The sequence below is a fragment of the Molothrus ater genome, chromosome 27 (genome assembly GCF_012460135.2).
Source record: "Molothrus ater isolate BHLD 08-10-18 breed brown headed cowbird chromosome 27, BPBGC_Mater_1.1, whole genome shotgun sequence".
Classification (NCBI taxonomy): domain Eukaryota; kingdom Metazoa; phylum Chordata; class Aves; order Passeriformes; family Icteridae; genus Molothrus; species Molothrus ater.
In genome coordinates this window covers 5173419-5197915 of record NC_050504.2, presented here as the reverse complement: position 1 = coordinate 5197915, position 24497 = coordinate 5173419, and the positions used below count along the sequence as shown (strand labels likewise).

Sequence of the window (24497 nt, the reverse complement as noted above, 5' to 3'; positions counted from 1 at the left end):
CGGGCCCGGGGCGGGGCTGCCCGCGCTCATTACGAGCCGCGCTCATTAAGCGCTGCCCTCGTTAAGAGTTAATGAGAGCGCGGGGGCCGCTCCCGCCTCGGGGGCACCGGGGGAGCCGCCATTGGAGCCCCCCAAAGACCCCGGAGACCCCAAAAACCCCCCCGGAGACCCCCAGATTCCCCCCAGAGCCCTCGGTACCACCGGAGCCCCCCAAAGACCCCGGAGACCCCAAAACCCCCCCCGGAGACCCCGATATCCCAAAGACCCCGGAGACCCCCGGACCCCTGAGCCCCCAACCCAACCCCGGTGTCCCCCGAGCCTCCGGAGCCCCCGAGCGCCCCAAAGCCCCCGGTGCCCCCCGAACCCTCAGCCCCCGGTGCCCCCGGAGCTCCCCCGAGCCCCCGGCCCAGCCCCGGAGCCCCCCGAGCCCCCCGGTGTCCCCCAGCCCAGTCCCGACCGTACCCCCGGAGCTCCCCCGAGCCCCCGGCCCAGCCCCGCAGCCCCCGACGGTGCCCCCGATACCGCAGAACCCCCGAGCCCCCGGTGCCCCCCGAAACCCCGGCTCAGCCGTGGGGTCCCAGAGCCCCCGGAGCCTCCCGAGACCCCGGCCCAGCCCTGGAGCCCCCCGAGCTCCCAACTCAACCCCGGTGTCCCGGAGCCCCCGGAGCCCCCCGAGCTCTTGGCCCGCAATCCCCGGAGCCCCTGGCCCAGCTCCCGACCCAGCCCCGGTGCCCCCGGAACCCCCCAAGCCCCCAGCCCAGCCCCGGAGCCCCCGGAGCCCCCAGGACCCCCAGAGCCCCCAGCCGAGCCCCCGCTGCCCCCGGAACCCCCGGAGCCCCCCGAGCTCTTGGTCCGCAATCCCCGGAGCCCCTGGCCCAGTTCCCGACCCAGCCCCGGTGCCCCCGGAACCCCCGGTGCCCCCCGAGCCCCCGGCCCGGCCCCGGTGCCCCCGGTGCCCCCCGAGCCCCCAGCCCAGCCCCGGTGCCCCCAGAACCCCCGGTGCCCCCGGAACCCCCGGTGCCCCCAGAACCCCCGGTGCCCCCAGCCCCGGTGCCCCCCGAGCCCCCGGCCCAGCCCCGGTGCCCCCAGAACCCCCGGTGCCCCCAGCCCAGCCCCGGTGCCCCCGGTGCCCCCCGAGCCCCCGGCCCAGCCCCGGTGCCGCCGCCGCCGCCCCGCGGGGTCGGGGCCCGGGGGTGCCGCTTTGGGGGGTGGGCTCGGGGTGGGCTCGCTGCTATTTTCAACCCAGCTCCGAGCTAAAAATAAAAACTGTCCCGAAAAGGCAGCGGGGGAGCACGGAGGGGCCGGGGGGGGGGGTGTGTGGGGGGGTCCCTTTGTGCCCGCGCCGCCCCCGGAACCCGCCCGGGGGTCCCGGCAGCCCCGGGGGGAGGGGGCGAGCCCGGGGCTGGCGCCAGGGCCCTCCCGGCCCCTTTGATGCCGAAGTTTTTTACACCCAGAAAAATCCCATTGAGGCTCCGGGGGGAGGGGAGGGAGGGGAGGGGGCGGCCATGGGGGGGGGGGGAGGGGCGCGGTGGGGGCGGGGGCGCAGCAGATGGGACCGAGCCCCCGGTGGGGGTTGGGGGGCATTTGGGGGGGGTCTGGGGGGGGATTCCGGGTGTGGACGCGCCCCCCCCGCCCTCATCCCTAGGAGGAACAACGGGCCGGGATTCAAACAAACACACGGATAAACGACGGAATAAATAAATAAACGAATAAATAAATAAATAAATGGAAACGAGCCGAGCGGCGGCCGCCCCCTCCCCTCCCCCCGGCCCGGCCCCTCCCCCGGCCCTCCCCCCTCCCCACCACGTGGCTTCGCCCCGCGAACGTTTCCGCGCTCGCCCTCTCCCCTCGGCGCCCCCCTCCCGGTGTCCGGTGCCGCTCCGGGCCGCCTCGGGGGCCCCGCAGCCACCGGCGCCACCGCCCTGCCCGCCGGGGCCGCTCCCTCCCCTCCCCTCCTCTCCTTCCTCCTCCTCCTCCTCCTCCTCCTCCAGCGGCCGCCGCCCCCCTCCCCAACGGCACCGAAATCCGCTCGGCAGAAGGGGGGGAAAAAAAAACACCCTTAAAAAACAACAAAAAGGCCAAAAAAAGGAAAACAAAAAACCAACCGGAGGGGGAAAAAAATCCGGGGCGAAGCTCGGGGGGCGCAGCGGAGCCGCCCCGCGCCGGCACCGCGCGGCCGGAGCCCCCCGAGGCCCCGGAGCCCCCCGAGCCCCGGAGCCATGAACAAGCTGTACATCGGGAACCTGCCCGAGGGCGTCACCGCCGCCGAGCTGGAGAAAGTGTTCGCCGAGCACCAGATCTCCTTCAGCGGCCAGTTCCTCGTCAAGTCCGGCTATGCCTTTGTGGACTGCCCCGACGAGCAGTGGGCCATGAAAGCCATCGAAACTTTCTCGGGTGAGGCGCCCAGCCAGCCCGAGCCCTTCCCAAACCCCCACATCCCAAATCCCCAAACCCCCAAACCTCCAAACCCCGAAACCCTCAAATCCCCGAAGCCCGAAATCCCCAAACCCCGAAATCTCAAACCCTCAAATCCCCCCAATCCCAAACCCCCAAATCCCAAACTCACAAACCCCGAAATCCCGGCCCCGAGATCCCTCCCGGCCCTCACTCGATCCCGACCCTCACTCGATCCCTCCCGGACCCCCAGAGCTTCCTGAGCCCCCTCATCAATCCCGACCCCCCAAATCCCCCCCTAAATCCCGATCCCCCAAATCCCGACCCCTCCCGATCCCTTCAGACCCCGAAATCCCTCCCGAATCCCGAAAATCCCGAGCCCCAAAATCCCTCCCGACCCCCAAAGCCCCCGGACCCCCCAGTCCCGACCCCCAGCCCCTCCCCCTCCAATCCCCGCTTTTTGTCCCTTCCCCGAAATCGCGGCCGGGACGGGGACACGAAGCGACCCCGAACTCGCGGGGGTCCCCAGGATCTGCCCCCCCCCCCCCCCCCCGGGGGTCCCCAAAGCCCCGGGGTCCCCCCGGAGCCGCTCCCGGGGCCCCGCGGACTTTGCCCGTCCGGGGGCGAGGTCGCCATGCTGGGAGCAGCCGGGGAAGAGCTCGGCGAGAGGCAAATTTGGGGGCAAATCGGGAATTTTGAGGCTTTTTAAATTTTTTTTTTTTCCCTTTCCTGTCCGTCTCCTTCCACCCGTCGGATTCTTCTCCTTATTCGCTATTCCCTCCTAAAAAAAAATAAAAAAAAAATTAAATGATAAATCCTGGACCGAGCCCGCAGCGAGGGGAATCCCTCTCCATTTTCCGGGAGAAATCCTCCATCCCTGTGCAATCCCCAATTCGGAGCTTTCCGGCGGGGGAGAAAAAAGGGAGGGAATTTTCTCCAAAGGCTTTTCCTGGAGGGCTGAAAGAAAATGGGGGGGAATTCTCCAAATCCCCCCCAAAAAAAAAACCCCAAAACCAAAAAATCTCATCCCTGGAATCCTTCCGGGCTGAAATATTCCCGAGGAACGATTCCAGAGGCACCACTCCCCCTCTGGAACCTCGCATTCCATCAAAATCCGCTTGCGAGCAGCCGGGGGACGGCGTCTGGGTGGAATTCGGGGAGGAATTCGGCGGGGAAATTCCCATTTGTGAAAATTCCCCCTTTGTATCCCGAGTTTTCCCTCCCAGATTTTTTTCCAACCCCGGGTTTTGTTTTGTAGGGAAAGTGGAGCTCCATGGGAAGCAGCTGGAGATCGAACACTCGGTGCCCAAAAAGCAAAGGTAAAGGCGGAGTTTTAACTGATTTTTAATTGATTTTTAATTGATTTTTTTTTAATCGTTATCGTCGGAATTATTAATTTGTGACGAGGGCGGAAATAGGAGACGGAAAAAGCCAAAAATTTCCACCTAAAAACGTGAAAAATTAAGAAGCGTCGGAGATTTTAGGCTGGGATTTGCCCCAGCGAGCTGAGTTTAATGAATTCATTAAACATTTCATGAATTAATTGATTTTTTTTTTTTTCCCAAAGAAAACTCAATCTGCGAGTTTTTCATTAAATTAAAAGGGGGGGGAAAGAGGTGAAATCAAGAATTCTCCAGGCGCTGCCTGAGGTGATGGATGGCTCTGGGCTGGGATTCCCAAACTCGTGGAAGAATTTCCCGGCTCCTTTTGGCGCCTGGGCTGGGAAATGAGGCAAAATCCTTTGTTTTGGGAGACGGAAAATTCAAAGAAAAATCGAAAAAAATTAATTAAAAAAAAAAATCTGATTTAAAAAGTGGGTTTTTTTTTTTTTTGCTGGGATAAAAAGAACAAAACCAGCGCGCTGCTGCTGAGGGCGGGCAGGGATGAAATCCCGGCCGAATTCCGGGGGTTTTTTGGGGTGAAAAGCGGCGCTTTTGGGGTTTCCCAGGACCTGCCTCTCCCGCCCAGCCCATCCCATCCCTCTCCATCTTCCCCGGCCTTTGTTGTTCCCGGCTGGGGCCGGGAGCGCTCTGGAAATTCCTCCCCGCGCCCCCAATTCCCGGGAAATCCGCCCCGTCCCGCCCGCGCTTGGGGTTTCCCCCTGAAACCCCCCCCCTTTTTTCCCCGCCATTTTTCGCCCCCCCAAACTCGCGGAATTCCCGGAATTCCCGGAATTCCCGATCCCAAAGAGTCCACGTTGGACCCGAATCCATCGCCACGTGACGGAGGCGCCTTTTCCAAAGGGGAAAAAGGAGGGGAGGCAGCGAGGCCGGCAAATCCCGGCCCCAAATTCCCAAAATCCCATCCCGAAACTTCCCCAAATTCCCAAAATCCCATCCCGAAACTTCCCTAAATGCCGGCCCCAAATTCCCAAAATCCCATCCCAAAACTTCCCCAAATGCCGGCCCCAAATTCCCAAAATCCCCATCCCAAAACTTCCCCAAATCCCGGCCCCAAATTCCCAAAATCCCACCCCAGAACTTCCTGAAATCCCAGTCCCAAAATCCCGGCCCCAAATTCCCAAAATCCCATCCCGAAACTTCCCCAAATTCCCAAAATCCCATCCCAAAACTTCCCCAAATTCTCCAGATCCCACCCCAGAACTTCCTCAAATCCCAGTCCCAAAATCCCGGCCCCAAATTCCCAAAATCCCATCCCGAAACTTCCCCAAATGCCGGCCCCAAATTCCCAAAATCCCATCCCAAAACTTCCCCAGATCCCAGCCCCAAACTCTCCAAAATCCGAACCCCAAACTCCCCAAATCACATCCCGAAACTTCCCAAAATCCCGACCCCCAAATTTCTCCAAATCCCAACCAAACTCCCCAAAATCCCATCCCAAAACTGCCCCAAAATCCCATCCCGAACTCCCCAAAAATCCCAGCTCCAAATTCCCAAAATCCCATCCCAGTTTTCCCCAAATCCTTTTCCCGACCCTTCCCTGCCCCGTTTTGGGATCGCCCCCTTTGGCCTCGCCTCAAAATTCCCAAAATTCCCAAACCTCGGGAGGGGGCTGATCCCAAAAAGGGCGATCCCAAATCCAGCCCCGTTTTCCCGGCCCAAATTCCCGGACTTTAGGGCAATATTTATAATTTTTATTAATTTTTTTTCCTCCCTCCCTGATGGTTTTTGTTGCTGTGGCTCCGGTGTCCGGGGATGGGGGGAATATTGGGATGAAATTCCATGAAAAGTTTTAAAAAATCCCTTAAAAAAAAGGCCTGGAAAATCCTATTTCCTCCCCTATATCGGATAATGAATAATTTGGGGAGGGAGGAGCAGATTTCCTCCTTTTTTTTTGCCCCAAAATAATTCCTTTAAAAATGAGAATATTCCTTTGGGATCTGGGATTTAAATTGCTGGGGAAAAAAAAAAGCGGGGGAAAAAAAAAAAACCCTTTAAATATTTTTGGGATTTGGATTTGTTTTCCTCCTGGGCGTCCCTAAAAATGCTTGGGTTGGGCTGGAAAATCCCAATTTTGGGGTTTTTTGGGGGATTTTTTGGGGTTAAAATCCGCGCCTCCCTCACGGGCTGCTCTTAAAGGGCCAGCGCCGCTTTTCCCTCCCCGCCCTCCTGGAAGATTTTGGGGCAATTTTGGGGGATTTCGGGACCGTCCCGGACACTCTGGGCAGGGATTTGGCGATTTTGGGTGTGCAAAAGGCGATTTTGGGGCATTTCCCTTCAGCTGGGAGCTGCAAATGGAATTTTTTTTTGGGGGGGGGCGGGAGACGATCCCTTAAAAACGAAAATTTTTGGGGGGGGGGGATTTTTTTGGGGGTTTATTTCAGTTTTCCAGGCTGGAATTTCCAGTTTGGAGCGGCGGGGAGCAGGAAAGGGTTAAAGAGGGGGAGAATTTCGGGATCCAAAGTGAAATTCCTCCCCTTTCCCCTCCCCCAGAACCTCAGGTTCTTTTTTTCTTTCTTTTTTTTTTTCCTCCCTTTTTTTTTTTTTGATCCCTTTAAAAATGTGGGAAAACGAGTCAGGACCTGGGGGGTTTCCCTTCCCAGTTAATTTATTTTTTTTTTAAAAAAAACAGCAAAAAAAAAAAAAAACCCAATTTTTTAAAAAAATTAGTTTAAAGTGGAAATAATGCTGTAAAAAAAACCCCTGAATTTGGGTGGTTTTAATTCATTCATGCTTAAAAAAATTCCCAAGGAATTCTTTCCTCTTGGCTTATCCCCAAATTTTTCAAACCTCTCCTGAACAAAAAAATTCGAAAATAATTTTAAAAAAACCCCAAAATGGGTTAAAACAGCACCAAAAAAGGGGATTTGGGGTGTGTGGCCCCAAGAGGAATAAATTTATTTATTTGGGATTAATTCCTGGGATTTTCCCAATTGTTTTCATGATTTGGGGAATTACTGCAGCAGAATTCTGTAAAAGTCATAAACTGTGAAGAAATATTGATAAAAATGGGATTTTATGAACGAAAATGAGATTTTGGGTTGATTTGGGGGTCATTTTGAGCATTTTGTTGGGTTTGGGGAGTTGTTTTTCCTTGGATTTTGTTGATGGGAAAACTGGGGGAGAAACTCGGGATTTCCAACCCCAAAATCTCCGAAATTCTCCTTGTTGGAGTCACCAGGGAAGATTTTTAAATTTCATCTCAAATGAAATTATTTTTTAAGGAAATAAAAATTCCAAATTCAGGCGTTTGGGGTTGGGATTTCGGGGCTGGGATGGATTTGGGATGGATTCGAACCCAAAAATGGGAATGAAAAGGGATTTTCACCCCCAGCCCCTCCTGGGGTTGTGCTCAGGGCATTCATTTTGATTATAATTATTTAAAAAATCAATATTTTTTTCATTATTTTAGCGGTGTCAAAGTTTGGCTCAGGGCAGAGAAATGCTGGGGAAAAAAAAAATCCTAAAATTCTCTTGGATTTTCCTTCAAATCTGGGGATTCCCATCAGGAAAAATCCTCATTTTCCACAGGGAAAATCCTGGAATTCATCGTTCCCAATGAAAAATATCCAAATCCAGGTGGAGGTTCCTTTTTTTTTGTCACTTTTCACCCCAAAATTTGCTTTTTTTCCCCCCCTTTTCTTTTGGGGTTGGATTTGCTGGAAACGGGACCGAAAATGAACCAAAAAAACCCCAAAAACGAACCCAAAAAATTGGAAAATTCTTTTCCATGGAAAATGAGAAGCCAGGTGGATTTTGGGTCTAAAATTCTGCTTTAAATCCAATTTTGAAAATCTTGATTTTTCCATTCAAACGAGGCTGGGTTGGGAGTTTTAATAAAAAAAAAAAAAAAAACAAAAAAGCCGGAAAATCGAAATTTTGAGGAGCAGAAAAAAGAGAAAAAAAATTTAAAATTTAAATTTCTTTTATTCCTTTGAGCTCCCAGTTTCCAGCTGCTCCCGGATTTTCACTTCTGGGGACAAAAATATTGGGGAATTCTGAGGTTTTTGAGGATTTTTAGCCCAAAAAAGTAAAAAAAAATTCAACGAATCCTGGATGATCTTTCCTTTAATCTCATCCCTGAGGTTTGGAAACTTTGGGAATTCCATCAAATTCCGGCCCTCGGGGAGAGAAAATTCAATTTGGGAATGGCCAAAAGTGAGGAAAATTTCCTTTTATTTCCTTCATTTCCTGTGGGAAATGTGGGAAAACCTCCCCCCCCCCCCCCCCAAAAAAAAGGGAATTTCAGGGAAAATTGGGAATTTTGAAGCCACGGGGGAGAAAATGAGAAATAATTGAATTTGTGGAATTGCAGAGGGAATTCCTGGGGTCGATCCCGGCATTTCCGATGGGATTTCTGCGGGAATTCGGGTTCAAGCTCGGGCAGACGAATCCAGGCAGGGAATGGGGGGGAAAATTCCTCCTTTGGAAATCGGGAATTTTGGGATTTAAATGAAAAACTCCCCCCCAAAAAAAGGGGAATTTCTGCCCCTTCCAGCCCCAACTCCCAGCGATGCTGAAGCTCCCAGGGATTTTCCCAGGGATTTTGGGGGGAATTCTGGTTGGATGAGGGATCCCTGCTCCTTTTCCAGCTTTTCTTTAGTTTTCCCCGATTTTTGGGGGTTTTCCCATATTTTTTCTGGGTTTTCCCCGTGATTTTTTTTTTTTTTGAGTTTTCCCTGATTTTTCCGGGGTTTTCCGCCTCTTTTCCAGGTTTGCTGGATTTGGGAGTGGGGGCTGCCTCCGATCCAGGAGGGATTTGGGAATTTTTTCCCGCCTTTTTTACTTTTTTTTTAGGGATTCCGCTGATTTCAAGGAAGAAATGGAGAAATTCCTGGCGCCCCATTCCTGTCGGGAATTCCTCATATTAATGAGGAATTAATATTAATATTAATCCTCATATTAATCCTCATTCCCATTATTCCCACAGGGAATTCCTGGCGTCTCTTTCCCATTGGGAACAGGGAATTCCTCACGTCCCGTTCCCGTTGGGAATTCCCGGTGCCCCGTTCCCTTTGGGAATTCTTTGTGTCCCGTTCCCACAGGGAATTCTCCATATCCCATTCCCGTCAGGGAATTCCTGGTGTCCCATTCCCAAAAAGGCTCCCAGGTTTCCATCCCGCAGTCGGGATCAGAGCGGGATCGAAGCTCCTCGATCCCCTGAGCGCGCCCGGAAATCCCAGACTGTGGAATTCCTGGGAATTCCCAGGGGATTTTGGGATTTGGGATTTGGGATCCGCCTCTCCCCACAGGCTCCGAGCACTCCTGGAAATCCCAAACTGCTGGAATTCCTGGGATCCCAGGGGATTTGGGAATTTGGGAATTTGGGATTTGGGAGCTGCCTGTCCCCACAGGCTCCGAGCGCTCCCGGAAATCCCAAACTGCTGGAATTCCTGGGATCTCAGGAGATTTTGGGATTTGGGATCCGCCTGTCCCTGCAGGCTCAGAGCGCTCCCAGAAATCCCAGACTGTGGATTCCCTGGATCCCTGAGGATTTGGGAATTTGGGATTTGGGATCCGCCTGTCCCCACAGGCTCAGAGCACTCCCGGAAATCCCAGACTGTGGATTCCCTGGATCCCTGAGGATTTGGGATTTGGGAATTTGGGATTTGGGATCCGCCTGTCCCCACAGGGAAGCTCCGGCTCTTTCCGGCTCCCGCTCCCTCCCCGCCGAGCGGATCCAGCAGAATTCCCGATTTCCCCTCCTGGCTGCCTCAGGCAATGTTGGGTGTGGGGGCTCCAGAAATTTTTGGGAATTCCGGCACAGGGGGGGCCCCGGTCTCCATCCCAGCTCCGCGATTTCCCTGGAATTTCCTCAGCTGAGCTCCGGCTTTGCCTCAGTTCCCGCGGAATTCCGGAGCGGTGGGATCAGCCCTGGGTGTGCAGGGAGCTCCCTGCAGTTCAATGATCTTAATTATTCAATCCTAATTATTCAATCCTAATTGACCAATCCCAATTGACCAATCCTAATTGATCAATCCTAATTGACCAATCCGAATTGACCAATCCTAATTGATCAATCCGAATTGACCAATCCTAATTGACCAATCCCAATTGACCAATCCTAATTGACCAATCCTAATTAACCAATCCTAATTGATCGATCCTAATTGATCGATCCTAATTGACCAATCCTAATTGACCAATCCTAATTGACCGATCCTAATTGACCGATCCTAATTGACCAATCCTAATTGACCGATCCTAATTGACCGATCCTAATTGATCGATCCTAATTGGCCAATCCGAATTGACCAATCCGAATTGACCAATCCTAATTGACCAATCCTAATTGACCGATCCTAATCGATCAATCCTAATTGATCAATCCTAATCATTCCCAGCCTGAGGGACCCCCAAACTCCTGGAGCCTTCACCTGCTGGGGGGTTGGGAAAAGGGGCTGGAATTTGGGATTTTCCCTTTTCTCCGGGGCCGTCCGTCCTTATCCCGAATATTCCTCGGGATTGAGGTGGGAATTTCTGGGATTTGCGTTCTCTCTTTTTTCCAGGGGAGTTTTGGGATCCTCCTGTGGCTCCTCTCCCCATAAAAATCTCCCCAGAATTGACCAAAGGAGCCCCAAAATCCCCCGGAGGGGGGATTGGGATCCCCGAGCAGGAAAATCCCCATGGATTTGGTGGAATTTTGGTGGAATTGTTCTGCCTGTGCAGGGGCTGGGAATGGGGAATAAAGGGAATAAAAATGGGAATAAAGAAGGGAATAAAGAAGGGAATTCCCCATGGCGGGCGGAATGCCAGGAATCGTAAATCTGAGTGAGGCGTGACTGACAGCTGTCAATCACCCAGATAATGAGGCCCAATTAGCCGGGAATTCCAGGATTTTGGGATCCTTCCCGGAGGGAGGCACCGGGCAGGATCCAGGTTTGGGATTTTCCTGCTCCAGCTCAGCCCAGCTGCTCCCAAATGGACGGAATTCCCCGAAAATCCGGAACATTCCGGGTTTAATCCCGGGTTTTCCCGGGGATTGAGAAGCGGAGGGGGAAATCCAGGGATTCTGGGGGGATCTGGGAAGTGCTCTGGGATCTGTGCTGGGGTGAGGAACCACCCTGGAAAAAACCTTCCCGTAAAAGCTCGGGATTAAACCGGGAGGGAGAAGGAATCTGGGATTTTGTTCCTGGAGGGGTTCTGGGATTCTGGTCCCGAGGGGAATTCTGCTTCCAGTGGGATTCTGGAATTCCATTCCCAGGGGGATTCTGGAGTTTTGCTTCCAGCAGGATTCGGGAATTCCGCTCCTGGGGGGATTCTGGAATTTCATTCCCAGAGGGATTCTGGAATTTCCCAACTAGGGGGAATTCTGGAATTTCACTCCTAGAAGGATTTTGGGATTCTGTTCCTGGAGGGATTCTGGAAATCTGTTCCCAAAGAATTCTGCTTCTGGAGAGAGTCTGGAATTCTGCTTTCAGCGGGATTCCGGAATTTCACCTCCAGCAGGATTCTGGGATTCTGGAATTCTGCCTCAGGAGCCATTCCAGAATTTCCCTCCCGTGGGATTCCGGGATTCTGATCCCAGAGGGATCCTGGAATTCTGCTTTCAGTGGGATTCCAGAATTTCCCTCCCGGAGGGATTCTGGAATTCTGTTCCTGGAGGGATTCTTGAGTTTCCCTCCCAGAGGAATTCCGGGATTCTGTTCCCAGAAGAATTCTGCTCCTGGAGAGAGTCTGGAATCCTGTTTTCAGCGGGATTCTGGAATTTCACCTCCAGCAGGATTCTGGAATTCTGCTCCTGGGGGGGATTCTGGAATTCTGCCTCAGGAGCCATTCCAGAATTTCCCTCCCATGGGATTCTGGGATTCTGATCCCAGAGGGATCCTGGAATTCTGCTTTCAGTGGGATTCAGGAATTTCACTCCCAGCAGGATTCCGGGATTCTGATCCCAGAGGGATTCTGGAATTTCAGTCCCAGTGGAATTCTGCTTTCAGCGGGATTCTGGGATTCTGCTCCTGGGGAGATTCTGGAATTCTGCTTTCAGTGGGATTCTGGAATTTCACTTCCAGCGGGATCCTGGAATTCTGCTTTCAGCGGGATTCTGGAATTTCACTCCCAGCGGGATCCTGGGGTTCTGATCCCAGAGGGATCCCGGGATTCCGCTCCTGGCGGAACTCCGGGGCAATTCCAGCCCCAAAACCAGCTGGGATCCGCCCGGGAGGGAGCACCTGGAATTTCAGGGCTGGCTCGGATCCGTGCCCCGGCCCCGGCCCAAATCCCGACTTTTCCCCATCCTTGCAGGAGCCGGAAGATCCAGATCCGGAACATTCCGCCGCAGCTGCGATGGGAGGTGAGGCCGGATTTTCCTCCCCTTTGTCATTAATTGGCTCTTAATTACCCCAGAATTACCCCGGGCCGCCCCCTGGAAATCCCGGGAAAGCGACACCGCCCGGAGCCCCCCCGGGATTCCGGGATTCCCGTGAATTCCCGTTAATTTGTGATTTTCATTCCCATTGTACGGGGAATAAAACGGATCCTCGCTTCCCGCTGGGAATTCCCTGCTCTGCCTTCCCCTCCCGCTGGCTCCGGGCGGCCGGGAGCTCCCCAGCCTTAATTACTCGGGAATTCTTAATGATCCTGATGGAATTATTAACGATCCCAGTGACCCCGAGGTGTGGATGGGGCTCCCCGGGACATCCCGGCGTCAACTGGGATTGATTTTCCCCTTTTTTCCCCCTTTTTTCCCCCTTTTTTCCCCCTTTTTTCCCCCTTTTTTCCCCCTTTTTTCCCCCTTTTTTCCCCCTTTTTTCCCCCTTTTTTCCCCCTTTTTTCCCCCTTTTTTCCCCCTTTTTTCCCCTTTTTTCCCCCTTTTTTCCCCCTTTTTTCCCCCTTTTTTCCCCCTTTTTTCCCCCTTTTTTCCCCTTTTTTCCCAGGTTTTGGATGGGCTGCTGGCCCAGTACGGCACCGTGGAGAGCTGCGAGCAGGGTAGGAGGGGGAAACCCGGATTTGGGGAAATTCATCCGGATTTGGGGAAATTCATCCGGATTTGGGGATTTTCATCCGGATTTTGGGGAATTTCATCCCGATTTCGGGAACTTCTGCTCCCGAGAAGGGAATAAAATCCAGATTTCTGGAGTTTCTGCCCCATTTCAGAGGGAGAAGGGAATAAACCCCAGATTTCGGGAATTCCATCTGGATTTCAGGGTTCTGCCCCGTTTCAGGGAGAGGAAGGAACAAAACCTGGATTTGGGGGGATTTGTGCAGGGAACGAAACCTGGGCTTTGGGAATTCCTGCCCCTTTTCAGGAATGGAAGGGAATAAAAACCTGATCCATGCCTCTTTTACCGAACTCCCGATTCCTTTTCCCCAGTTCCCGACTCCTCTTCCAGAATTCCTGATTCCTTTTCCCTAATCCCCATCTCCTTTTCCCTAATCCCTGTCTCTTTCCCGAATTCCTGATTCCTCTTCCCGAATTCCTGATTCCTTTTCCCAAATTCCTGCTTCCTTTTCCCTAATCCCTCTTTCCCAAATTCCTGCTTCCTTTTCCCAAATTTCTGCTTCCTTTCCCCGAATTCCTGACTCCTTTTCTCAAATTCCTGCTTCCTTTTCCCGAATTCCTGATTCCTTTTCCCTAATCCCTCTTTCCCAAATTTCTGCTTCCTTTTCCCAAATTCCTGCTTCCTTTTCCCAAATTCCTGCTTCTTTTTCCCAAATTCCTGCTTCCTTTTCCCAAATCCCCGTCTCCTTTTCCCTAATCCCTGTCTCTTTCCCAAATTCCTGCTTCCTTTTCCCAAATTCCTGCTTCCTTTTCCCTAATCCCTGTCTCTTTTTTCCCAAATTCCTGTCTCTTTCCCGAATTCCTGCTTCCTTTTCCCGAATCCCCGTCTCCTTTTCCCTAATCCCTGTCTCTTTCCCGAATTCCTGACTCCTTTTCCGGAATTCCCGCAGTGAACACGGACAGTGAGACCGCCGTGGTGAACGTCACCTACGCCAGCCGGGAGCAGACCCGGCAGTGAGTGCCCCGGGAATCACCCGGGAATTCTCTGGGAACGTTTCGGGAATTCCCTCCCTTCCCCACCTGCAGGAAACGGGATTCCCCGTTCCCCCAAATCCTTGAGGACGCCCCTTAAATCCTGTCGGGTTTTCCTTCACCCTTGGACAGAATTCCAAGGTTTTGGAGTTTTCTCGGCAGCTCAGGGAGCGAAAGCTGAATTTAACTCGAGGGAAAGTTGGGATTTCCTGGGGCTTCCACGATTTTGGGAATTCCGTCTCCCTAAAAAATGGGGAGAAAGATCCCGGAGCTGCCAGGGGGAGACCCGGAGCTCATTCCCAGCTTTTCCCTTCGTTCCCCGCTCCCCTCGCACCGGGCTCGGCTCGGGGCTGGCGCTTTTGGGGGAATTTGGGGGAATTTGGGGAGTTTCCTTCGGTGCCGGATTCCCGGGGCCGGAAGCGGGGCCGAGGCGCTGCCCTCGCTGCCGGCTCCATCTGCCGACGGCGGCCGGCGCTGCGGGACCGGGGAACGCGCGGGGATTCGGGATCAGCCACAGGGATTTGGGAACCCGCAGGGATTTGGGAACGCTCGTGGGGATTTGAGATCCTGCAGGGATTTGGGATTGCCCATGAGGATTTAGGGATTCGGGAACCCACGGGGATTCGGGAACCTGAGGAATTTGGGATTTGAGGATTTGGGAATTGAGGATTTGGGATCACCCATGGGGATTTGGGATCCAACCCCTCCTACATCAAACCTGGCCCTTTTGGGGTTGCCCTGCTCCCTGCACCCCACCCCAGCCCCATTTCCCAGCGTCCCCAATCCCAGCCCCATTTCCCGGTGTCCCCCAAACCCCATCCCCATTTCCTGGTGTCCCCCCACCCCTATTTTCCAGTGTCCCCCCAATCCAGCCCTATTTCCCGGTGTCCCCCAAACCCCAGCCCCATTTCCTGGTGTCCCCGAGCCCCATTTCTCAATGTCCCCTCAATCCACCCCAGCCCCATTTCTCAGTGTCCCCCATACCCCAGCCCCATTTCCCAGTGTCCCCCAAACCCCAGCCCCATTTCCCGGTGTCCCCCAGTCCCATCCCCATTTCCCGGTGTCCCCCAGCCCCATTTCCCGGTGTCCCCCAAACCCCATCCCCATTTCCCGGTGTCCCCAGCCCCATTTCTCAGTGTCCCCCTAAATCCAGCCCCATTTCCCAGTGTCCCCCAAACCCCAGCCCCATTTCCTGGTGTCCCCCAGCCCCATTTCCCGGTGTCCCCCAAACCCCATCCCCATTTCCCAGTGTCCCCAGCCCCATTTCCCAGTGTCCCCCCAATCCAGCCCCATTTCCCGGTGTCCCCCAGCCCCATTTCCCGGTGTCCCCCAAACCCCATCCCCATTTCCCGGTGTCCCCAGCCCCATTTCCCAGTGTCCCCCAAACCCCATCCCCATTTCCTGGTGTCCCCCAGCCCCATTTCCCGGTGTCCCCCAAACCCTGTCCCCATTTCCCAGTGTCCCCCAGCCCCATTTCCCGGTGTCCCCCAGCCCCATTTCCCAGTGTCCCCCAAACCCCAGCCCCATTTCCTGGTGTCCCCCATCCCCATTTCCCAGTGTCCCCAGCCCCATTTCTCAGTGTCCCCCCAATCCAGCCCCATTTCCCGGTGTCCCCCAGTCCCATCCCCATTTCCTGGTGTCCCCCAGCCCCATTTCCCGGTGTCCCCCAAACCCCATCCCCATTTCCCAGTGTCCCCAATCCCATCCCCATTTCCCGGTGTCCCCCAGCCCTATTTCTCAGTGTCCCCCTAAATCCAGCCCCATTTCCTGGTGTCCCCCAAACCCCATCCCCATTTCCCGGTGTCCCCCAGCCCCATTTCTCAGTGTCCCCCTAAATCCAGCCCCATTTCCCGGTGTCCCCCAAACCCCATCCCCATTTCCCGGTGTCCCCAGGGCCATCCTGAAGCTGAACGGGCACCAGCTGGAGAGCCACGCGCTCAAGGTCTCCTACATCCCGGACGAGCAGCCCGAGCAGGGCCGGCGCGGCGGGGCCGGGGCGCGCGGCGGGGCCCGCCCGGGGTCCCCCCTGCCCGCGGGGGCTCCCCCCAAGGCGCCGCCCCCCGACGTCCCCCTGCGGCTCCTGGTGCCCACGCAGTTCGTGGGGGCCATCATCGGCAAGGAGGGCGCCACCATCCGCAACATCACCAAGCAGACGCAGTCCAAGTGAGTCCCCATCACCGTGCAGCGGGGACACGCAGGGGCGCCCAGGGCGGATCCAGAAGATGTCCAGGGGTTCCTCAGGGGTGGTCCAGGGCTTCTCCAGGGGTTCTCCAGGGGTTCTCCAAAAGTTCTCTAGGGGATCTACAGGAGTTCTCCCGGGGGTTCTCCAGGGGTTCTCCAGGGGGGTCTCCATAGTTCTCCAGGAGTTCTTCAGGGATGATCCAGGAGTTTTCCAGGGCTTCTCCAGGGATCCTTCAGGGCTGATCCAAAGGTTCTCCAGAAGTTCTCCAGGAGATCTCCAGGATTTCTCCAGAAGTTCTCCAGGGGGTTCTCCAGGGGGTCTTCAGGGTGGTCTCCAGAGTTCTCCAGAAGTTCTTCAGGGGTGATCCAGGAGTTTTCCAGAGGTTCTCCAGGGGTGATCCAGGTGATCTCCGGGGAATCTCCAGGGGTTCTTCAGGGGGTCTCCAGGGTTCTCCAGAAGTTCTCCAGAGGTTCTTCAGGGGTCATCCAGAAGTTCTCCAGGGGATCTCCAGGGGTTCTCCAGAGATGATCCAAAGGTTCTCCAGGGGTGATCCAAAGGTTCTCCAGAAGTTCTTCAGGGGTGATCCAGGGTTTCTCCAGGGTTTCTCCAGGGTTTCTCCAGGGTTTCTCCAGGGTTTCTCCAGGGGTGATCCAAGGGTTCTCCAGAGTTCCCCCAGGGGTTCTCCAGAGCTCTCCCTCCTCCTGCTGGGATGTCCTTTCCGGGGAGGCTCCGGGGCCCCTCCCAGCCCCTTCCCGCGGTTTTCAGGATCGACGTGCACCGGAAGGAGAACGCGGGCGCGGCCGAGAAGGCCATCAGCATCCACTCCACGCCCGAGGGCTGCTCGGCCGCCTGCAGGATGATCCTGGACATCATGCACAAGGAGGCCAAGGACACCAAGACGTGAGAGCCCCACAGACCCCACCCCGGCGTCCTCCCGCCCTGCGCCCCAGGAATTCGGGGATTCCAAACCTTGGGGTTTCGGCTTCCCCCGGCCCTCTGTGCCACCCCTCCTTTCCCAGACCCCAGAATCCTTCCTGTGGCGTTTCCTTCCTTTCCCAGAATCCTTCCTGTGGCGTTTCCCTCCTTTCCCAGATCCCAGAACCCTTCCTGTGGCGTTTCCTTCCTTTCCCAGATCCCAGAATCCTTCCTGTGGCGTTTCCCTCCTTTCCCAGAATCCTTCCTGTGGTGTTTCGCTCCTTTCCCAGATCCCACAATCCCTCCTTTTTGGGTTTTCCCTCCTTTTGGGTTTCCCCTCCTTTCCCAGGTTCCACATCCCTCCTTTTGTGTTTTCTCTCCTTTTGGGTTTTTCTTCCTAATTCCCATAATCCCTCCTTTTGGGTCTTTCCCTCCTTTCCCAGATCCCACAATCCCTTATTTTGGCTTTCATCTCCTCTCCCAGTTCCCATAACCCCTCCTTTTGGGTTTTTCCTCATTTCCCAGTTTCCACAATCCCTCCTTTTGGGTTTTTTCCCTTTTCCTCATTCCCATAATCCCTCCTTTTGGGTTTTCCCTCTTTTTGGGTTTCCCCTCCTTTCCCAGCTGCCCTAATCCCTCCTGTGGGGGTTTTTCCCTTTTCCCAGCTGCCCTAATCCCTCCTGTGGGGTTTTTCCCCCCTCGCTCCCGTTCCCAGGGCTGACGAGGTCCCCCTGAAGATCCTGGCCCACAACAACTTCGTGGGGCGCCTGATCGGCAAAGAGGGCCGGAACCTCAAGAAGGTGGAGCAGGACACGGAGACCAAAATCACCATTTCCTCGTAAGGACCGGGGCGGGAGCAGGAGGAGGAGGAGGAGGATTGGGATGGGGGGAGAGGTTTCAGCCCCCAAAGTTCTCTTGGGAACCCTCGGGGTTGGGTTTTCTGTGCTCCCCTTTTCCTGCCTTCTGTGCTCCCCTTTCTGTCCTTTGGGGTCCCCTCCCAGAGCTTTGGGGCGCCCTTGGGTGTCCCGATCCGTGTCCCCATGGAGGAGGATGGGGATGGGGATCAGGGGAGAGGTTTCAGCCCCCAAAGTTCTCCCGGGAACCCTCGGGGTTGGGTTTTCTGTGCTCCCCTTTTCCCGTCCCCTTTGGGGTCCCCTCCCACGCCTTTGGGGCGCCCTTGGGTGTCCCCACGTCCCCATGGGCGCTGTCCCCAGGCTGCAGGAGCTGACCCTGTACAACCCCGAGCGCACCATCACGGTCAAGGGCTGTCCCGAGAGCTGCTGCCGCGCCGAGCAGGAGATCATGAAGAAAGTGCGCGAGGCCTACGAGAACGACGTGGCCGCCATGAGCGTGAGTGGGGCCGGCCTGGCGGGGACCCCATAAAACCAGAGCCCCTCTCACCCTGAGCATGATCCCACAAAACCAGGGCCCCTCTCATCCTGAGCATGATCCCACCAGGGATCCCATAAAACCAGAGCCCCTCTCACCCTGAGCATGATCCCACCAGGGATCCCATAAAACCAGAGCCCCTCTCATCCCCAGCATGATCCCACCAGGGATCCCATAAAACCAGAGCCCCTCTCATCCCCAGCACAATCCTCCTGGGATCCCATAAAACCAGAGCCCCTCTCACCCTGAGCATGATCCCACCAGGGATCCCATAAAACCAGAGCCCCTCTCATCCCCAGCATGATCCCACCAGGGATCCCATAAAACCAGAGCCCCTCTCATCCCCAGCACAATCCTCCTGGGATCCCATAAAACCAGAGCCCCTCTCACCCTGAGCATGATCCCACCAGGGATCCCATAAAACCAGAGCCCCTCTCATCCCCAGCATGATCCCACCAGGGATCCCATAAAACCAGAGCCCCTCTCACCCTGAGCATGATCCCACCAGGGATCCCATAAAACCAGAGCCCCTCTCATCCCCAGCATGACCCCACCAGGGATCCCATAAAACCAGAGCCCCTCTCATCCTGAGCATGATCCCGCCTTGTCCCTGATCCCTTTTCTCTCCTCAGTTCAATCCCCCTTGTCCCAATCCTATTTCTCCCCTCAATTCCAATCCCAATCCCCCCTGACCCCACATTTTGGTTCACTCAATTCTATCCCCATATCCCATATTAGGTTTCTCTCAATCCCAATCCCCATATCCCATATTTGGTTTCTCTCAATCCCAATCCCAATCCCCATATCCCATATTTGGTTCCCTCAATCCCCATCCCCATATCCCATATCAGGTTTCTCTCAATCCCAATCCCCATCCCCATATCCCATATCTGGGTTTCTCTCAATCCCTATCCCCATATCCCATGTCCCATATTTGGTGTCTCTCAACCCCAATCCCAATCCCCACACTTTGTCCCCCCCAGCTGCAGTCCCCATATCCCATATTCGGTGTCTCTCAGTCCCAATCCCAATCCCCACACTTTGTCCCCCCAGCTGCAGTCCCCATATCCCATATTTGGTGTCTCTCAATCCCAATCCCCACACTTTGTCCCCCCAGCTGCAGTCCCCATATCCCATATTTGGTTTCTCTCAATCCCAATCCCAATCCCCACACTTTGTCCCCCCCAGCTGCAGTCCCCATATCCCATATTTGGTTTCTCCCAATCCCAATCCCCACACTTTTTGTCCCCCCAGCTGCAGTCCCACCTCATCCCCGGGTTGAACCTGGCTGCGGTCGGGCTCTTCCCGGCCTCCTCCACGGCGGTGCCGCCACCCCCGAGCGGCGTCTCCGGGGCCGCTCCCTACAGCTCCTTCCTGGTGAGTGACCCTGGGGACAGGGGGACAATCCCGATGGAGCCCCCGGGGTGGGCAGTGACTCTGGGGACAGGGGGACATTCCTGATGAACCCCCAGGATGGGCAGTGACCCTGGGACAGGGGGACATTCCTGATGGAGCCCCCAGGGTGGGCAGTGACCCTGGGACAGGGGGACAATCCCGATGGAGCCCCAGGGTGGGCAGTGACTCTGGGGACAGGGGGACAATCCCGATGAGCCCCGGGGTGGGCAGTGACCCTGGGACAGGGGGACAATCCCAATGAGCCCCCGGGGTGGGCAGTGACCCCGGGGACAGGGGGACAATCCCGATGGAGCCCCCAGGGTGGGCAGTGACCCTGGGACAGGGGGACAATCCTGATGGAGCCCCTGGGGTGGGCAGTGACCCCAAAATGTTGACAGTGACCCCAAAATAATGACAGTGACCCCAAATAGTGACCCCAAAATGTTGACAGTGACCCCAAACAGTGACAGTGACCCCAAATAGTGACAGCTACACTAAATGGTGACAGTGACCCCAAATGGTGACCCTGGCCCTGAAATGGTGACAGTGACCCCAAATAGTGACAGTGACCCTAAATGGTGACAGTGACCCCAAAATAGTGACAGTGACCCCAAAGGGTGACCCTGGCCCCGAAATGGTGACAGTGACCCCAAATAGTGACAGTGACCCTAAATGGTGACAGTGACCCCAAAATAGTGACAGTGACCCCAAATGGTGACCCTGGCCCCGAAATGGTGACAGTGACCCCAAATAGTTACAGTGACCCTAAATGGTGACAGTGACCCCAAAGGGTGACACTCTGGCCCCGAAATGGTGACAGTGACCCCAGAGGGTGACCCTGGCCCAGAAATGGTGGCAGTGACCCCAGAGAGTGACACCCTGGCCCCGACCTGGTGGCAGTGACCCCAAGGGTGACCATGGCCCCAAAATGGTGACAGTGACCCCAAATAGTTACAGTGACCCTAAATGGTGACAGTGACCCCAAAATAGTGACAGTGACCCCAAAGGGTGACCATGGCCCCGAAATGGTGGCAGTGACCCCAAGGGTGACACCCTGGCCCAGAAATGGTGGCAGTGACCCCAGAGAGTTACAGTGACCCCAGAGGTGACACCCTGGCCCCGAAATGGTGGCAGTGACCCCAAGGGTGACCCTGGCCCCGCTCCCGTCCCCAGCCCCCCGAGCAGGAGACCGTGCACGTGTTCATCCCGGCGCAGGCGGTCGGGGCCATCATCGGCAAGAAGGGCCAGCACATCAAGCAGCTCTCGCGCTTCGCCAGCGCCTCCATCAAGGTGGGCATGGCCTCGGTGGCCCTTGGGTGGCCCTTGGGTGGCCCTCGGCGACCCTTGGGTGGCCCTCGGTGACCCTTGGGTGGCCCTCTGTCCCCAACTGTCCTGTTTTTCCTCGGAAAAGCCCTGGGAAGCCTGGGCAGCGCTGTAATGCCATGTCCATCCCGTGTCCATCCCGTGTCCATCCCGTGTCTGTCCCATGTCCCTTCATGTCTGTCCCGTGTCTGTCCCGTCTCCATCCTGTGTCCATCCATGTCCGTCCATGTCCACCCATGTCCGTCCCGTGTCCATCCCACATCCATCCCGTGTCCATCCATGTCCATCCATGTCCGTCCTGTGTCCGTCCTGTGTCTGTCCCGTGTCCATCCCGTCTCCATCCTGTGTCCATCCATGTCCGTCCTATGTCCATCCATGTCCATCCCGTGTCCATCCATGACTACCCCATGTCCATCTGTGTCCATCCATGTCCATCCCATGTCCATCCCGTGTCCATCCTGTGTCCGTCCCATGTCATCCATGTCCGTTCCGTGTCCATCCATGTCCGTCCCATGTCCATCCCGTGTCCATCCTGTGTCCATCCCATGTCATCCATGTCCGGCCCATGTCCATCCCGTGTCCGTCCCGTTGCAGATCGCGCCCCCGGAGACGCCGGACTCCAAGGTGCGCATGGTGGTGATCACCGGCCCGCCCGAGGCGCAGTTCAAGGTTGTCGCCGCTGTCACCGCCCTGGGGACATTGGGGTGACCCTGGCAGGGAGGGCAGGGGGCGACCCCGACCGAGCCCAAATCCACACATGGGGAATTCCCGGTTTCCCAGGGGCCGGGCAGGTTTGGAATTCCAAAGAACCGGGATTTTCCGGGATCCCAGATCCAGGGATCGGGATTGGGGTGGGACATTCCCGACTCCCAGCTCCTAGAGGCCAAACGGGTTTGGAATTCCAAAGAACCGGGATTTTCCGGGATCCCAGATCCATGGATGGGGATTGGGGTTCGGAATTCCAAAGAACCGGGATTTTACGGGATCCCAGATCCAGGGATGGGGATGGATTGGGGTGGGACATTCCCGACTCCGTCCCTCCCCAGGCTCAGGGCAGGATTTACGGGAAGCTGAAGGAGGAGAATTTCTTCGGGCCCAAGGAGGAGGTGAAGCTGGAGACGCACATCCGAGTGCCGGCCTCGGCCGCCGGCCGCGTCATCGGCAAGGGCGGCAAGACCGTGAGTGGGAGCGGGGCCGGGATTCCCGGGAGAAACTGAGGCCGGAATTCCCAGGAGAAACCGAGGCCGGAATTCCCGGGAGAAACCGGGGCTGGAATTCCCGGGAGAAACTAGGGCCGGAATTCCCGGGAGAAACCGGGGCCAGAATTCCTGGGAGATGTTGGGGCTGGAATTCCCAGGAGATGTTGGGGCCGGGATTTCTGGGAGATATTGGGGCTGGAATTCCCAGGAGATGTTGGGGCTGGGATTTCCGGGAAATATTGGGGCTGGGATTCCTCGGAGAAATTGGGGCTGGAATTCCTGGGAGATGCTGGGACCGGGATTCCCGGGAGATACTGGGGACAGAATTCCTGGGAGATGCTGGGGCCGGGATTTCTGGGAGATGCTGGGGCCAGAATTCCCAGGAGATGCTGGGGCTGGGATTCCCAGGAAATATTGGGGCCAGAATTCCCGTGAGATACCGAGGCCAGAATTCTGGGAGATGCTGGGACCGGGATTCCTGGGAGATGTTGGAACTGGAATTCCCGGGAGATGCTGGTGCCGGGATTCCCGGTGGACGCTCCGGAGGGTCCATGCCGTGTGTCCCGCAGGTGAACGAGCTGCAGAACCTGACGGCGGCCGAGGTGGTGGTGCCGCGGGAGCAGACGCCGGACGAGAACGAGCAGGTGATCGTCAAAATCATCGGGCACTTCTACGCCAGCCAGGTACGGCCGGGGGCACCCAGGGGGCACCCGGGGGCTCCTCCGAGCTTCTCCAGAAGCTCTGCAGATGTTCTCCAGGGGTTCTCCAGAGGTTCTCCAGGGGTTCTCCAGGGCTTGTCCAGGAATGCCCCAGGCGTTCTCCAGATGTTCTCCAGGGCTTCTCTGGGACTTCTGCAGGGCTTGTCCAGGGCTTTTCCAGGGCTTGTCCAGGAATGCTCCAGGGGTTCTCCAGGGGTTCTCCAGGGGTTCTCTAGGGATGCTCCAGGGGTTCCCCAAGGCTTTTCCAGGGTTTCTCTAGGGGTTCTCCAGGGCTTGTCCAGGAATGCTCCAGGACTTCTCCACGGGTTCTCTAGGGGTGCTCCCGGGGTTCTCCAGGACTTGCCCAGAGGTTCTCCAGGGGTTCTCCAGAGGTTCTCTAGGGATGCTCCAGGGGTTCTCCAAGGCTTTTCCAGGGGTTCTCCAGGGCTTGTCCAGGAATGCTCCAGGGGTTCTCCAGATGTTCTCCGGGGGATCTCCAGGGGTTGTCCAGGACTTCCCCAGAGGTTCTCCAGGGGTTCTCCAGGGGTTCTCCAAGCGTTTTCCGGGGCTTCTCCAGAGCTGTGTTGCTCAGGCCGCACATTTCCGGTCGTTATCCCCTGAATCCCGTCCGTTATTCCCCGGAAAAAAAGCACAGGAGAATCCTGGGACAGGGGCTGGGTTTGGGTGGAAACTGGGATGAGTCTAAAAGATCGGGAATTTGGATTTGGGTGGAAATCCAGGGACAGGGGCTGGGTTTGGGTGGAAATTGGGATGAGTCTAAAAGATCGGGAATTTGGATTTGGGTGGAAATTTGGGTGGAAATCCAGGGACAGGGGCTGGGTTTGGGTTCCACGGGGAATTTGGGACGGGGCTGGGAGGGCCAGGAGGGCGGGACGGGAGCGTTCCATGGATCCACGGGAGCGTTCCATGGGTCCCTGGCTGTCGTTCCATGGGTCCCTGGCTGTCGTTCCATGGATCCCTGTCGTTCCATGGGTCCCTGGCAGCGTTCCATGGATCCCTGGCTGTCGTTCCATGGATCCATGGGAACATTCCATGGATCCATGGGAGCGTTCCATGGATCCACGGGAGCATTCCATGGGTCCCTGGCAGCGTTCCATGGATCCCTGTCGTTCCATGGGTCCCTGGCTCTCATTCCATGGGTCCCCGGCTGTCGTTGCAGATGGCCCAGCGCAAGATCCGGGACATCCTGGTGCAGGTGAAGCAGCAGCACCAGAAGGGCCAGGGCGGCCAGAGCCAATCCCGGAGGAAATAGGGATCCCAAATCCCGGGAAAACCAGGACACGGCACGGCCAGGCCGGGCTCCGAGTGCCTGGGAATCAGCAACCGCAGGGAATGGACAGGGAGCGGGAATCCGCAGGGAGAGTGGGAATGTGCAGGGAGACAGGGAATCAATCCACAGGGAACGGGAATCCGCAGGGAGACAGGGAATCGATCCACAAGGATGGGGAATGTGCAGGGATTGGGAACGGACAAGGATTGGGAATGTGCAGAGACTGGGAACCACTTCCACAGGGACCAGGAATGCACAGGGATCAGGAATGTGCAGGGTTTGGGAATGTGGAGGGATCGGGAATGTGCAGGGATTGGGAATCACTTCCACAGGAATTC

At 56.3% G+C, this 24497-nt stretch overlaps 1 protein-coding gene across 2 annotated transcripts; it reads left to right on the top strand.

The window, feature by feature from the left end:
* The first annotated feature begins 2219 nt into the window (after positions 1-2219).
* IGF2BP1 (insulin like growth factor 2 mRNA binding protein 1) lies at positions 2220-24141 on the top strand. 2 transcript variants are annotated; one of them, XM_036398886.1, is made up of 15 exons: positions 2220-2394; positions 3653-3713; positions 12039-12087; positions 12671-12722; positions 13686-13749; positions 15661-15930; positions 16715-16849; positions 17580-17702; positions 18079-18214; positions 19508-19630; positions 20822-20938; positions 21566-21640; positions 22018-22149; positions 22740-22853; positions 24049-24141. In XM_036398886.1, the coding sequence occupies exons 1-15, from the start codon at positions 2220-2222 to the stop codon at positions 24139-24141; spliced, it is 1719 nt and encodes a 572-aa protein (XP_036254779.1). The 2 variants fall into 2 exon arrangements, with proteins under 2 accessions (XP_036254779.1, XP_036254780.1); XM_036398887.1 differs by lacking the exons at positions 15661-15930; positions 16715-16849.
* The last annotated feature ends 356 nt before the right edge of the window (positions 24142-24497 follow it).

Excerpts from the sequence above, each read along its gene's own strand:
- IGF2BP1 (XM_036398886.1), top strand. The coding sequence starts at position 2,220 with ATGAACAAGCTGTACATCGGGAACCTGCCCGAGGGCGTCACCGCCGCC. Across the intron at positions 18,215-19,507 it reads ACGACGTGGCCGCCATGAGC|CTGCAGTCCCACCTCATCCC; the intron begins GTGAGTGGGGCC and ends TTGTCCCCCCAG. Across the intron at positions 19,631-20,821 it reads CTCCCTACAGCTCCTTCCTG|CCCCCCGAGCAGGAGACCGT; the intron begins GTGAGTGACCCT and ends TCCCGTCCCCAG.